At 41.4% G+C, this 14,935-nt stretch overlaps 1 protein-coding gene across 1 annotated transcript in view; it reads left to right on the top strand.

Moving 5' to 3' along the window:
- Positions 1–9,255, top strand: part of LOC133534924 (transmembrane channel-like protein 3) — a 111,225-nt gene extending 101,970 nt beyond the window's left edge. The window contains exons 20-21 of the mRNA XM_061874250.1: positions 1,211–1,539; positions 8,146–9,255. Coding sequence (XP_061730234.1) covers positions 1,211–1,539; positions 8,146–9,112 — 1,296 coding nt within the window. The 3' untranslated portion in view covers positions 9,113–9,255. The remainder of the gene's footprint in view (positions 1–1,210; positions 1,540–8,145) is intronic.
- Positions 9,256–14,935: the final 5,680 nt, after the last annotated feature.

The following is a 14,935-nucleotide window of genomic DNA, read 5'->3' as shown; positions in this document are numbered from 1 at the left end:
TTGTAAGTCCACTTTGTTCCAAAGTTTTACTCCGCATACAGACACACAAAAACGTTTACGAGTGATTTGAGCTCTTGGCAATGAGAAAAATCCAAATCATCCCAAATTATGAGTCTGCACTCATATTGTTAAAAAAAAACTTTGTCGATTAGGCAGCAATAATTTGTTAAATACTTTATATAAGGTTATTAATGTACTATATTCAACAAGGTCATCAAATTTGAGCAACTTTGATTGCATAAAGAGATTATGAGTATGTTCTAAAAAAAAAAACATTGTGAATGATCTGCACTGCTCTTTTCTGTAATATGATCAGAGGGCGAATTGTGTTGTGGTAAGTATTCCCCTATACTTCAACACAGTATGTAAGGTATGGCAGTACCAAGTTGCAGTATAGAGTACAGAGTGCATTTTCATTGAGGTATAGTTTTGCTTTGTTTATAATTGAGAGGCTTTTGGGGATTTTTGAGGTTTCAATGATAGTTTACTATCAACTATTACTCCCAAAAATGTATTGTCATTTACGATATCTTTGAGTACCATCAATACTTATTTTCTGTTCGGACATTATGTTGTGATTTCCAAACATCACTATGTTAGTTTTATTTGTTATTCAAGGATAATTTATTTGTGTACATCCGTTTTTTTTTTTACTGTATTTAGCTCTGTTTACTGTATTTATGAGCTCATTATAGTCATCACTACTGTAGAATATATTTGTGTTGTCTGCAAATAGTATACATTTCAGTACTTTAGATGTATTAAACATATCATTAATATATATACATTAGACAGTTTTGGTGCCAACACGGACCCTTGGGGGACACCACAAGCAATGCCAAGAGTATCAGATAAATATTGACCCATTTTTACAAACTGTACCCTCCCTGTTAAATAACTTTTTAACAAGTCTCCAGCCAGCCCCCTATTCACACACAATTTCTACACAAAATGCCTTCTGTAATTACTGTAGTCTTCTTTTCTTCCTAAATTAGTTCTGAGTTAATATGAACACCTGGTAAACATTAGTGTGTAGTGGTAATAGTGATAGGAATTTGGATATCAATGATTATTTTTTTCATTGTTTTCTTCTACTCTGGCCGTTTGTTGACAATGTTTCCTCGTTGCATGTACTGTATAATCTGTGAGGTGCATTAACTGCGCTTATCTTTTTTTATTGACACCAAAGCAATATGGTGTTTCCCCTTAGGAGCGCACTGATGACAAAAAGAAAGTCTTCAACATGGCTGTCGGTGTGGCAGGGATACTGCCGGCTCCAGGAGAGACAGTGGGGGAAAACAAACCCGATGAACACGAGAGTGACATCACCAGCCAAGATCCTTCCATCCAAACTCCCTCCCCGCAACGGAACGGCAGCATAACCAATTTACATACTCCTGGGCTGCGCAGTAACAGCATCCGCACAATTACACAGTCGGCATCTCGTGGAGAGTTGAATAGAGCGAATGTGGCTGGATCCTCCAGAAGTCCTGCTGTGTCCGCACTGCCAAAACATAAGCTGGCTCACATACCAAACAGGTATTAGTCTGATACATTACTGAATATAACTTTATGTTGGTTTTTACAAAAGGCGTAACAGTGCATAATTTAAAATCAGATTTTTTGGTACAGAATTTATTTATTGCCGAGTGGATTTGAGAATTTCACTCAAGAATTTACCCTTGTTAAGGTCCTCATGCAGCCACAGCCGCTTGGTATCATGCTAGTTCACCAAGCTGGTCACAATTTAAAGTAGGATGGATTCCTATTCCTCAAACAGGAGCTGCGTAAAGTCAACCAGCAATTGTGTTGGTCACTCTCGCCTGCCAAAGTTGAATCCACAGGTGTTTAGTCACAATATTTTAATCCTGTCATCTATCTTCTGCTGACACAACCTTGCTATGCGCAGTCTGTTCCTCATTGAATAATCCAAGATCTGTTTGTGCTACAGTTGTGCAAATCCTGCAGTCTTTGCAGGACCCATGCACATACAGTAAGTGCTGTCAATCACGTGTCAGTCGTACACCTGGGACTGGCAAACACATGGCAGCATCAGAAGCTCAAAACAACTTTTAAGTTATCTGAGTGCAATGCCTGCAAATATTCATCCAGGTGATTATATTTCTCAGGGAATTGAATTGATCGCAACTAGATTGTTCAGATTGTCAATGTGTTCTCAAAAGAGTGCTGTTACTTTTTACAAGAGGCAGGTGGACAACTGAGTTTCGAACTGAAGTGTGACATGCGCCTGCCTTGTGCAGGTTTTCCATCCATCCATCCATTATCTACCGCTTATTCCCTTTTACACCCTGGACAAGTCGCCACCTCATCGCAGGGCCAACACAGATAGACAGACAACATTCACACTTACATTCACACACTAGGGCCAATTTAGTGTTGCCAATCAACCTAACCCCAGGTGCATGTCTTTGGAAGTGGGTGGAAGTCGGAGTACCCGGAGGGAACCCACGCAATCACGGGGAGAACATGCAAACTCCACAAAAAAAGATACCGAGCCTGGGATTGAATCCAGGACTGCAGGACCTTCGTATTGTGAGGCAGACGCACTAACCCCTCTGCCACTGTGTAAAGTGGGTGGAAGTCGGAGTACCCGGAGGGAACCCACGCAATCACGGGGAGAACATGCAAACTCCACAAAAAAAGATCCCGAGCCTGGGATTGAACCCAGGACTGCAGGACCTTCGTATTGTGAGGCAGACACACTAACCCCTCTGCCACTGTGTAGCCCTATGCAGGTCTTGTTTTCCTAATATATAAATCAGTGCATTTGTCACTGCACTGGATAGCATACACCAAATATTTTTTTCCAAACATTGTGTTGGTTAAAAAATACTCTGAGTTTCTTAGATAGCCCTGATATATATGGAATGACATAAGTTATTTTGTCACCTTTTTCTTCCTCACCCACCTTGTTTTTAGTCCTAGAACCAAATGCACTTTTTACACAAACAGAAAGCTGGTGTAACCAAAGGTTTTTGTGGCTTCCTTCAAGGGTTTGTTGTTTCTTTGGCCTGTTGGCTGGTAGGAACATTATCAGCTTGGTGTTGTAGGGTCTGATTATGTCCAAGTTGTGTTCCAATGGGCTGTGTGGCTCCAAAAGAAGGAATCTGTTAGTATATGTGGGTTTATTATAAATCCCAATATAGAAACCCTTATCTGCTGCATGTGGATGTCCCCATCCAAAATTGGCATCAACATGTATATTGACATCTTTACACTTGAGTAAGTTAATGTGCTCAGTAAAGGCTGACACTTCTTGGCTTCTGATTTTAACCCATGGAAGTATCTAGAGCAATAAGTTGGAATGTTGAGAGCGTTCTTAACAAAACTGTCTGACCTCCCATCACCCAAGCCCCTCACTTCTCTTTTTATATAGGGGACATCTGTACTTTCACCAGTGGTCAAAAGAAACATACCTCACCGAAACAAACCAACACAATTCACCAAGAGAAAAGGAGCCGAAACATGTATAGTCCAATGCATGTTATTGCTTCTTGTTCCAAGGGTTCTATAGGAGGATCGTCTTTGAAATGTCCTTCAGCTTCTGCTGGCAATATTTAGTCTTCACTCTACTGCTGTTTGTCAGGCTCTTGATGTTCTCTCTTGAGCTGCTCTTTAGTTTTCTCCAAGTAGATCCCTGACTCTTCCTGCTGTTCCTCCTGCTGCTGCTGGTGCAGCTGCTGGTCTGAGGCTGAGCACTGCATTGGGGCCCAAACCTGCCGGTCTTTTCCTTGTTCCAAAAAGGAAGCACTGAAGCTTTGCCAAAACATTTTATGGCATGACGTTGATGTAGTCTGGGTTTGGTACAGCGGTTTGAACTTGCTTGTGAGTCTTACTGTTTTTTAGTGTTACAGCTTCTCATCTCAGCTAGTGAATGCAATAAATGATGTGGCCTCTCCCTCTTGGCACTTCCATCCTTCTCCTCTACAATTGCCTTTTCATGAATTTGTTGGTTGCACTTGACTACATCTTCTCAAGCTCGTCAAAAGAAATGTTGTTCGTGTAAACAGTAGGGCAGCTTCCCTGACCATTAGCTCCACTTAAACATCCGTTTATGATCCATCCCAAAAGGGTCTTAATGGCATATGGGCCATTGCTTTGGCTGGGTATGATGTCCTATGGCTCTGTTACCTTTGGGCTATTTTCCCAATCAAAAGTCAATCAATCAATCAAAGTGTACTTATATAGCCCTTAAAACTCTAAACTGAACCTAAAGGGAACAATGCATGCTTGCCAACCCTCCCGGATTATCCGGGAGACTGCCGAAATTCAGCGCCTCTCCTGAAAACCTCTCGGGACAAATTTTCTCCTGAAAATCTCCCGAAATTCAGGCGGACCTGGAGGCCAAGCCCCATCCAGCTCCATGCGGACCCGACTGACGTGTCGACAGCCTGTTTTCACGTCCGCTTTCCCAAAACATAAACAGAATGCCTGCCCTGTAGAATGATAGAAGGCGAGTCCTTGATTTCTTATGTGGGTTTATTGTTAGGCAGTCTCATTAACGTCCACCCAGCGCGGCAACAACACACAACAACAGCAGTCACGTTTTCGTCTACCGTAAAGCAGTTTGTCTGCCATAAACAGCAATGTTGTGACACTCTTAAACAGGACAATACTCCCATCTACTGTGCATGCATATGTGACAATAACATCTACGGTTTTTAGATCAGTGGTTCTAAACTTTTTTTCATAGATGTACCCCATGTGAACATTTTTATAATTCAAGTACCCCCTAATCAGAGCAAAGCATTTTTGGTTGGAAAAAAAAAGACAAAGAAGTAAAATACAGCACCATGTCATCAGTTTCTGATTTATTAAATTTTATAATTTGTAGTGGTCTTTTTTTAACTATTTGGAAAAAAAGATATAAAAATAACTGAAAACTTGTTGAAAAATAAACAAGTGATTCAATTGTAAAAAAAAAGATTTCTACACATACTGCGATGAGGTGGCGACTTGTCCAGGGTGTACGCCACCTCCTGCCCGATTGTAGCTGAGATAGGCACCAGCGCCCCACGTGACCCCAAAGGGAACAAGCGGTAGAAATGGATGGATGGATAGCTGTAAATATACTCCTCACCTCTTAACCACGCCCCCAACAACGCCCCGCCCCCAACTATGCCCCTCGACCAACCCCCGGCCATTCCCCCCACCCCTCACCTCCCGAATTTGGAGGTCTCAAGGTTGGCAAGTATGGAACAATGAGAAACCTTGGAAGGGACTGCAGATATGGGGGTCCCCCCTGGGTGACCAGTGCAATGGATGCCGAGTGAATACAGTTAATAATGTGAGAGTCATCATTTTGCATGTAGACACCCCCGCTAGTGCGTTGGTTGAGGTGGGCGGGTTGGGGGCGCGGGGTGTGTAATATAGCCTGGAAGAGTCGTGGATGCATGGAATTCTGGGTTATGTTGCGTTTATATTGTGTTACTGTGAGGATGTTCTCCCGAAATGTGTTTTTCATTCTTGTTTGGTGTGGGTTCACAGTGTGACGCATATTAGTAAAGAGTGTTAAAGTTGTTTACATCACAACCTTCAGTGTAACCTGTATGGCTGTTGACTATATGCCTTGCAATCTTGTACGTGTGACGATAGAAGCAGCGAGATGCATGCGTCCGGCCGGCACACAGATAGCATGGTGTAAAGGCGGGCGATGACATGTTGTAGAGGACGTTAAAAGTAAAGCCATCACGGCACGCCCTAAATATTGTAGTCCGAGTGAAAATCGTAGAATGTTACCCCGGGTGATGTTCGGGAAAGGCACCAAAATCCGGAACCCCCTGAAACAATCAAGGGGGGGGGTCGGCGATTATGCAGCTGAGCCATATGCAGCTGAGCCACATCAGAGTGGCCAATGAGCCGCATGCGGCTCAGGAGCCGCGGGTTGCTGACCCCTGTTCTAGGCACAAATGGTTTTGCCTAGAATCTTCCTCTGTAAATCCTTGTAGAATTGTAGAAGTACATCACTTTGAAATCTGAATTAAATCCTTCGCTCTTGTTGTTCAGTGCAAACAAACAAAACATAAAATGTAGGCTAACACTTTACAGATATTGTAAAATGATTGTTCATGTTTTTCAGTCAGTTCAGATTGATGTCCTATCACATTGTGTTGTGCATTACAAACTCAAACGCGTTTCGTGCTGACTTAGAGGCTAGCTTATCTCTTTACATAGTTAGCTTCTGCGGCTAATATCATAGCACACCGATGTGTTAGTACGCTAGAAAAAGAGTTCCTCAGTGTTCGCTCTTACAGTAACAATGTTGCTACAGTTTGGTTATTATACAGGTTACCGAACGTAAATGAAGTATGATGTTTTAATGCATTTTTAAAATGATTTAGATTTCCTATTAACTGCATTGATAGATACCAAGAACAAGACAATTTGTATAAGTTAGAAAGCAAATAAAAACAAAAAAAAAAGACCTTTTGTCTTCCTATCTCTCGTAATGATTGTGAACGATAGGCAAAATTCCCCCCAAAAAGTGCAGTCCCCCTTCAAGGGCTTATTAAAATAAATCCAATTGATGCATTTCGGTGTCCTTTAGTATTTTTTTTTAATAACGTTTGTTTTTTTCATGTAAAATATATATTATTAAAATATTTCTTGCATGAAAATAACTTATTGAAGTATGCATTTGTGCATATTCAGCAAAGTAAGTGCAGCTTCTCTCAATTGCACTTTCAGCAGTTAAAAATATATATATATAATAACAATAATAAGGTGTCAATGTAGATGTACTGCCTGATTGCTTCTAAAATGCTCATAAAAATAGTATATGTCTCCTGCATGTTTAAATGAATGTGCAGTGTCTTGGTGGTGATGCCCTGTACACGCAAACAATCCTCATTCAAATAAGGCGGTCTGCACCATTTTACAATTGTACACACAGCCTTAGTAAATCACACGCAACACGGCCACTAATAGCTCATGCAGTTTATCGCGTGGTAATTGGATCTTAATAAATCAGACCCGTACCACAGCTCATAGCCAAAATCAATGAAGAAAGCAATGTTACTAATGTATTAGCACAAAAAAAAAGTACTGGAGCATGATGGACCAGTGTGTACACATGATGCCCCCTTAACATTTCTGACTGCCCCCTCATATATGCCTGCCTCGAACCGGCCCTGGAAAGACTCCACATTAATCGACAAAATCTGAAAAAAAGGGGAGTCATTTAATTAATGTGATTGCGCTTTGAGATGCGATAGAACTGTGCATGTGCATGTGTGCACCACACATTTAACTGCAGAGGAGCGATTACATTACAATCTGCTGCAAGTTGTGTGCATGTGCCCATGAGGGATGGGTACCAAATTCTCTACTTGAATAGGTATTGATTGAATTTGGTCACTAGTCCCGAATTCCATCAGTACTCTTGAGTATGGATTCACAAATTCAACTGCACCAATTTTTGATACCTGGGCTGCACATGATGTCACGTCCTGTTGGGCATTTGGCACAGACACAAGTACCTGGTGAACAATCAGGCGTACTCAGAGCAGCCTGCCATGGTGATGTTGCAATTTCCCATGTTAACAAAGCAAGCATGCCTTACAGAAAGCACTTAAAAGTAAGACTCCACTTTTTAAGATAGCTCGATGCTAATTTACATGAGACATGCCACATAAAAGTTACTAATTAGCATTATGGCTTTTACATGGCGCTTTCTACACTTCCAAATTTGTCAATCAAAACTACAACTAAGATCAAATTCAGAATATATTGGTTCAGCTAGTATGTTTAACACACAAGGAATTTGACTTGGTAGACTGTGGCAGCCATCTGCAGTGCGATCCTGGTATGGAAACAAGTCACAATCAAACTGCTGGTGTGTCATAAGTACAATACCTACCTTTTAAGCCTGAACCAATGACCAGGCTCGCACTTTCAACTTAATGTCAATATACTACTTGGCTACTGCAACACACCTAGAACAAACACTACTGTTGAGTATTTTTACTATTTCCATTTACTGAATATTGATACAAATATGAAAAGTACACATCCCTAATGTGCATCCTTCACCCCAAATTTGGAAATTCAAGGCAAAAACTGATTAATATTCTATGGTTAGTTTGTTGGTAATATATTCTATTGTGTTGTCCTTCCTCAAAACAGACCCACACCCTTTGTTGGAGGCCCCAGTGGTTCCTGTCGCTCTAAGTCTTACTTCCACAAGGCCTACAATCTCCCAGCGAAACACTCTGACAAGACCCATTCTGACCCCATTTACAGGAAGACTGTGCGTGCAATGCATCCCGGGATGATAACGGCACAGGGCTGTAGGGGACGCCGCGGTCATGCCACCAGATACGTCATTGTGAACGAACAAGAACCCAGGAAGAAGCTGCTTCGCTCGGCGACACGTATCCCACGCCATTACTTTATGGAGGAAGAGCCAGCCGAGATCCTGGAGCTCTACCCATGCAATGTCAAGCGCTACACGCCTCGGACTCCACACCACCAACCACATCCTCACAGATCTCACCATTCCCAACAGAATCTCAGTGAGGATGACGAGGAAGAGGGGAAGCGCAGAAGACGGGTGTTGTTAGGGAAGGCTTATCGGCCCTGTTCTCTGTCCGACCTGCACCAGCCAGCCCACTTCTACATTGGGGATGGATTGGAAAGCCATGTGTCTGTATCCAAAGACAACCATGTAGGTAGAGGCAGGTATGGAGACCAAGATGAAGATGAAGGAGACATGGAATGGAGAGGTTCACAGTCCCACTCCCGATCCCAGGACAGTATCAGAGGAGCAGAGTCTCTATTGGTTCGAACTAGGCATCATGGGATTTCTCCTGGAAGGTACGGCCAGTCACCAGCCAGGAACAGGCACATGGAACCGCACATAAAACCCAAGACAAGACCAAAGCTGGAGCACCCTCTGACTGAGTCTGACTCTGCTTCCCTGGCATCCAGCAGTGATCAGCAAAACAGCAGTACAGACCAGTATATTCAGGTGATCCACAACAAGGAGCGCTATCTCAAGTCCAGGCAAGGAAAGTTACCAAAAAAGAGGTTTAAACAGAGCTTAGATTTCAGTGCCCCCGAGTCAAATGACCTGGTTTGTTCCAATGTATGACATATTGATTAAAAATATTACAAGTGCAAGTTGGGAGTTTATAGAAATGTGATTTTATGTTCTTGTTCGTGTGGTCTTGTGTTTCATGCATTATTGGAAATGTGTGTAGAGTACAATAAATCCAATTTGCACTCATTCTTATGTGTATACATTGCATCATGATAACGACAGTCAATGAGCAATCTTTAGTTAAGTTAAAGTTAAAGTACCAATGATTCAGTGACTTGTGGTGAGGTTTATAGCTGGTGAGGCACTGACGTAATCAGAATCAGATTTAAAAATATAGTTTGCGCTCTGCGCAGATTATTTGCCATTTAATTGGCAGCAGTTTACGGGTTATGTTTCATTTCTGCATTCTTTACACATACAAACTGTCGCCCACAAAATGTGCATTTCATTAAAAACAAAAGAAAAATTATGTTATTGCCGTCTCACTTTTACTTATAAATCAAGTCAATGCGCCAGTCCTTCTGGATGAAAATATCCGTCACTTTCTGGGAAAAGTCCTCCTTCACTTCCTTCAGTTTTAAAATTCTCAAGTTCAACATAGTTGCCGCGATTAGCAGAGCTCTTACTCTCATCATTTCCACAAAATGCTAGCTGCTGTTTGGTGAGGAAGGAGGTCGCATTGATGACATCTTTTAAAATCTCTCGGTTCTCTTTTACCTTAGCATTGTGGACACTGATGTTGAGTCGCCCCTGTTCATCCAAAGCCAAGTCTATCCTCGTCATCCCAAATGTTTTTAGCGCAATCTAGCTTTGAATATGAGCGGCCAACCGCTCATGTTTGGTGAGGCTTCTTTGCAAATTATTTAGGTCACAAAATCCCATTTGAGTCCACAGTTCCACAGGTTGAAAAAAGGAAGCAAGGAAAGCCAAAAAGGTGGTTTCTTGCAGAACATCCACAAAGCCAGTCTTTTCACGTACACCACTCAGTTTGGAAAGAGCGAGTAACTTTCTGTCCTGCTGATTGAAACAAACCATTCAGCTCTGGCGTTGGTCTTTTTTTAGTAATTATCTCCTGCTTCGTTTGAAAGTCCACTTTAGAAAACTGTTTAAGTGCGGAAATGTAGTCATCCATGTGGAAAGTCGGGGTGCACAAGACGGAAAAAATAAGTCGCTGCGGCACTTACCCGCTGAGGCCACCGTATGTCTGGGATCATGAGCGCCCCTATCGTAAGGCACGAGAACTGTTTGCCTCACGTCAGACTTTTTTCTCTGTCGTTTTGAACACTAAGAAACACACCAGACAAGAACGAGCTCTTGCCGCACAGCAGACAGAGAAGTTTTCGAGGGATTGTGAAAATTCAGCGATTTTGAAGAAAAACATTTCCAAATTGGTGAAGCTAAATGAAAATTAAAAACTAACTAAAAACTCCCCTGCCTCCCCTGACCACACGTCACTGCAATGATTGTCACACACACACTAGAGCTGTGTCCCGATTCAGGGTCTGCATCCTTCGAAGAACCCAGCCTATGCGGTCGACAAAGTGTGGGTCCGAGCGAGAGTCCTCCAGCAGCGGCTTGAGCAATATGAATTGGGACAGTTTAGCCTACAGGACACTTCCTGGTCAGGTCAGTTGTCCCTGCCCTTACATTTACGTCACGTATCTGCTGCTCAGTCGCACAAGGTTAAGTATAGCTAACTTATGAGAAGAATGTCAAATCATTTTGGGTTCTCTTGGTCCTTTACCTTATTTTTACTTCATTGATTTTCCTGCGGTTAGAGACGACTGATCATGGGAAATGGTTGTCATGGAGATGTGTCACGTGTTGACGAGCATTCTAAAGCTGTTATTCCTAATTATTAGTTAATGATGGATTTATTTTCATGATTGTTGAAGTGGAACATGTGCCACACAGTCTTTCTATATAGCAACACCACATGATCTTTCTGGGATTAACAATTGATGTACCCGGTAATTTTCTCATCTTGTCAATTTGTTTTCATTATAACCAGTAATTGTAAATATTGGGATAGCATAATATTATTTGAAGGACACTTGGAACTTTTTTGAATTGGGACAGCCTTTGTTCACCGCAATGACGTCAGCACCCCACAAATGCGCACTCCGAAAGATGCAGACCCTGAATTGGGACACAGCCTAAGTGTGGTGAAATGTGTCCTGTGCATTACACCCATCCCCTTGTTCACCCCCTGGGAGGCTGAGGTGAGGGGTGCAGTGGAGAGCAGTGGACAGCAGCGGTGGCAGCGCCCGGTAATCTTTAACTTGATAAAAATAACATAGTCTCCAACATTCTGGTAAAACTGAAGGTTGACAGTGAGGGGTACGGAGGTATGGATGCCTCTCAGGTACCTACACCGAGGAACAGTCAGACTGCATAATTACATTTACGTGTTTAACATATTACCATTTGTGTGTTAACGCAAATGGAGGGCTTTCTTATACCTTGGCTGTAAAGGCGGCTTACCACTCAAACCACTGTTCCATGCACTAAATTAGTACAATTTCTCAAATGATTAATCTCAACATAAGTATTCAACAACCCATGAAAACACCCTAATCTGATCATGTTTGGCTTTTAAAAGTAGGACTAACACACATAGATTATGCACTTAGTTGTGGACTATTACCAACCCTCATCTGAAGTCATATCCAAAAACTAGCGGTCTTTTCTTTTAGATTTAAAACTCCTTCCATCAATCCATGAAGCTTATTGAATGAAATTCGAAACATTCAAAAGTTCTATTTTCATTCTCTGTCCGAAAATGTTTTCTAAACAACACTCTCCCACCAGTCTTTACTACAGACTTGCATCCACAACTTCGAGAGAACCTTTCTGGGAGTAGTCTCATGTTCATGGCTCAGATGGTAAAGCGGTCAGCCAGAAACTTGAGGGTTCTCGGTCTGAATTCAGCTTCAGTAATAGGTGGTCACTGCCGTTGTGTCCTTGGGCAAGACACATTACCCACTTAGCCACCAGTGCCACCCACACTGATGTAAATGTAATTTAAATGTAGATAATGGGTTATTCAATGCAAAGCGCTTTGAGTCATTAAAGAAAAAGCGCTACATAAATAGAATTCACTTCACAATCTAGGATAAATTCTTGATGCTGTCTATTTAATATCAGAATAGCCAGTAGAGATGTAATATTTGTAATCTGTGCCGATATCACAGCGGACAACAGGTATAATAAGAACTGGACTATTGACTTGTGAGGAGCCATAAAGATCAGTCAATCAAAAATCAATCAAAATGTATATCTATTGCCCTTATTCACGAGTTCCTCAAAGGGCTTGACAAACCACAAAAACAATACTATCCATGAATTTAATAGAAAAACCAAATAATGAATGTTTTTTTACTCTTAAAATCAGTGTGCATAATAATTTGGAATACAGTGTATTTGAAAATATAGTGGGCCGCACTTTGGACACCCATTAGTATATTGAAATAATTTCTGAATTGTTCAGGATTGCATCAATTATAAATTAAATTGAACCCATACAAATTCTCATACAAGACAAAATTATGTAAAATAGTGTCACACCAATGGATCATGTTTTGTTTTGATTTTGGACAATCAGTCACGTTTTGCACTTCCTGGTTTTGTTTTTTCCATGCCAACCTATTAGTTTTCACCTTGCCCTCCTAGTCACGCCCCTGCCCTCAGTCCCGCACCTGTTCCTAATTACCACAGCAGTATTTAAGTCATTTGTTTTCCTTTCCTTGGCCTGGCTTCTTTACCTACTGGACTGTGTTAAATACTCATGACCACGCACCTACCTTTCCTTGCCGGACCCTCATGATTTGCCACGCTGTTTGTTTGACCACGCCACGTAAGACTTCTTTGTTTATATGCCTCAGTGGTAGTTTTTGGTTTGCCATGTGCCTTTTATAGTATCTTCTGTTTGTTTTGTATATAGTATTGCCATTGTGCTGTTTTTGTTCTAAGTCTTAGCATAGATTATTATCCGCCATCGAGCGTGCTTTTCGTTTTGCCTTTTTGTATTATAGTGTATAAATAAAAACCATGTACTTACATTCACGTCTCGCCCGTTCGAATCATCCTTTGCGTAGAAGAAGCGAAATAAAGCCATGTCACAGTCCTGACAAATAGGTTTGACGCTATGGACAAACTAGTTGTGTTCCTGCCATATGTAATAGACTGTGCAGAACAGCCAAGAAATAAGACTGAAAATATCAAAATAACCGTCAAAGCAGCGGCAAAAGTTTTTAAATATAAAATAATTATCTTGGGAACAGGTGCAAGACAAACTACAGCGAGATGAAAGGGAGTCATGTTACCACAATCCAACACCATGTTAATTGTTCAGTAGAATGCCAGAAGTTTGATAGCAAAACGAACAGGCGTTAAAAGGATTATTATTATTATGAAAATGAAACCACATGTAATACGTATTCAACAAATATGGCTGAAGCCAAAGTTAAACTTTATCATAAAAGGATATATAACAATACATCAAGACAGGGATGATGGGCAAGGAGGGGGATGTGTGACGATCTGTCACTTCATTTCTGTTTGTGCTCCCTTGTTTTGTGTTTATTTTCTATCAGTGCTTTTATTTTGATTTTCATTTTCTGCATGTCTACGCTGAGCGCTGTTTTCCCCTCATCTGCTGTTGATTGGCAGCCGGGCCACACCTGGTGCTAATCAATAGGCTTATATCTATGCCTGCCTTGCCTGCTCCTCAGCGCTCGAGGATTGATTGATGTTTTGGACATTACATGCATGACTGCTTCATTCTCTGTTTAAGTGAATTAAAATCATCTTACCTGCTCATTGTTCTCCTGGTTCCTGCATCTTGGCGTCACTACAACCTGCAACCACGCGAGTTCCTAACAGGATGTGCCATATTTATTAAAGAAGACATGCATTATAAAATACTAAATGTAACACAAGGACTAGAAATAGTAGAAGTATATATATGGTATAATAAAGAATGGTATAAAGTGCTAAACTTCTATAATCAATGCAAAAAAATACAAATCCATTGAGAAACATTGGAGCAGTGGAGTGGCAATAAGTAATGTTTTGTTATTTTCATTAATTATGCGCCCCCCAACCAAGTGTTACCTCAGCCCGAGTAGAGAAACCACCAAGCAGAGACTGAGACATACAAAGGAACCTAAAATAAACATTTAAGACTCACAATGAACACATAAATCAAAAGTCATCTGGGGTAAAGAGGTGCGTTTTAAGCTGTGCTTTAAAAGAGTCCAGAGTGGTGTTAGACTTGATATTCAGAGGGAGCTTATTCCATGACCTAGGTAACATCACTGAGAAAGCACGGTCTCCCTTTGTCACTAGGTTTGACCGTGGGACCTTCAGGGTCATCTAGTTGTCAGACTTAAGGCAACGACCAAGCCTGGAGCTGGTAGGTTGGTCCAGGAGCTTTTTGATGTAAGCTGGAGCGAGACCATTGAGCGCCTTGAATACATACGTGAGGATCTTAAATTTCACTCTGCGCTTCACTGGGAGCCAGTGAAGGGAGGAGAGTATGGGAGAAATGACTTTAATGCACATAGCACAGTGGGGGTGGGTGGTGAAAGGGATGACTGGAATGGGGAAATATTTGAATAATTTTTGGAGGAAAAATAATTGGTGTGTGTGAATGATGGGTCGGGAACACGGTTAGATGTATTTACGATAAAGAAACAGCAATAGATTTACCACTAGTGTCACAAGAATTAGCAGGAAAGGTGGAGTGGGAAGTAAATAAAGACAGGACTACAGGAAGTGATGACTACACAATTTTCATTCACATAAACATAAACTAAAGAACATAAAGCATTAAGGAAGATGGAAGTACAATCTTGCTGACTGGGAACAATT

This window comes from Nerophis ophidion, linkage group LG02 (genome assembly GCF_033978795.1).
Source record: "Nerophis ophidion isolate RoL-2023_Sa linkage group LG02, RoL_Noph_v1.0, whole genome shotgun sequence".
Classification (NCBI taxonomy): Eukaryota; Metazoa; Chordata; class Actinopteri; order Syngnathiformes; family Syngnathidae; genus Nerophis; species Nerophis ophidion.
This window is presented reverse-complemented; position numbering and strand designations above follow the sequence as displayed.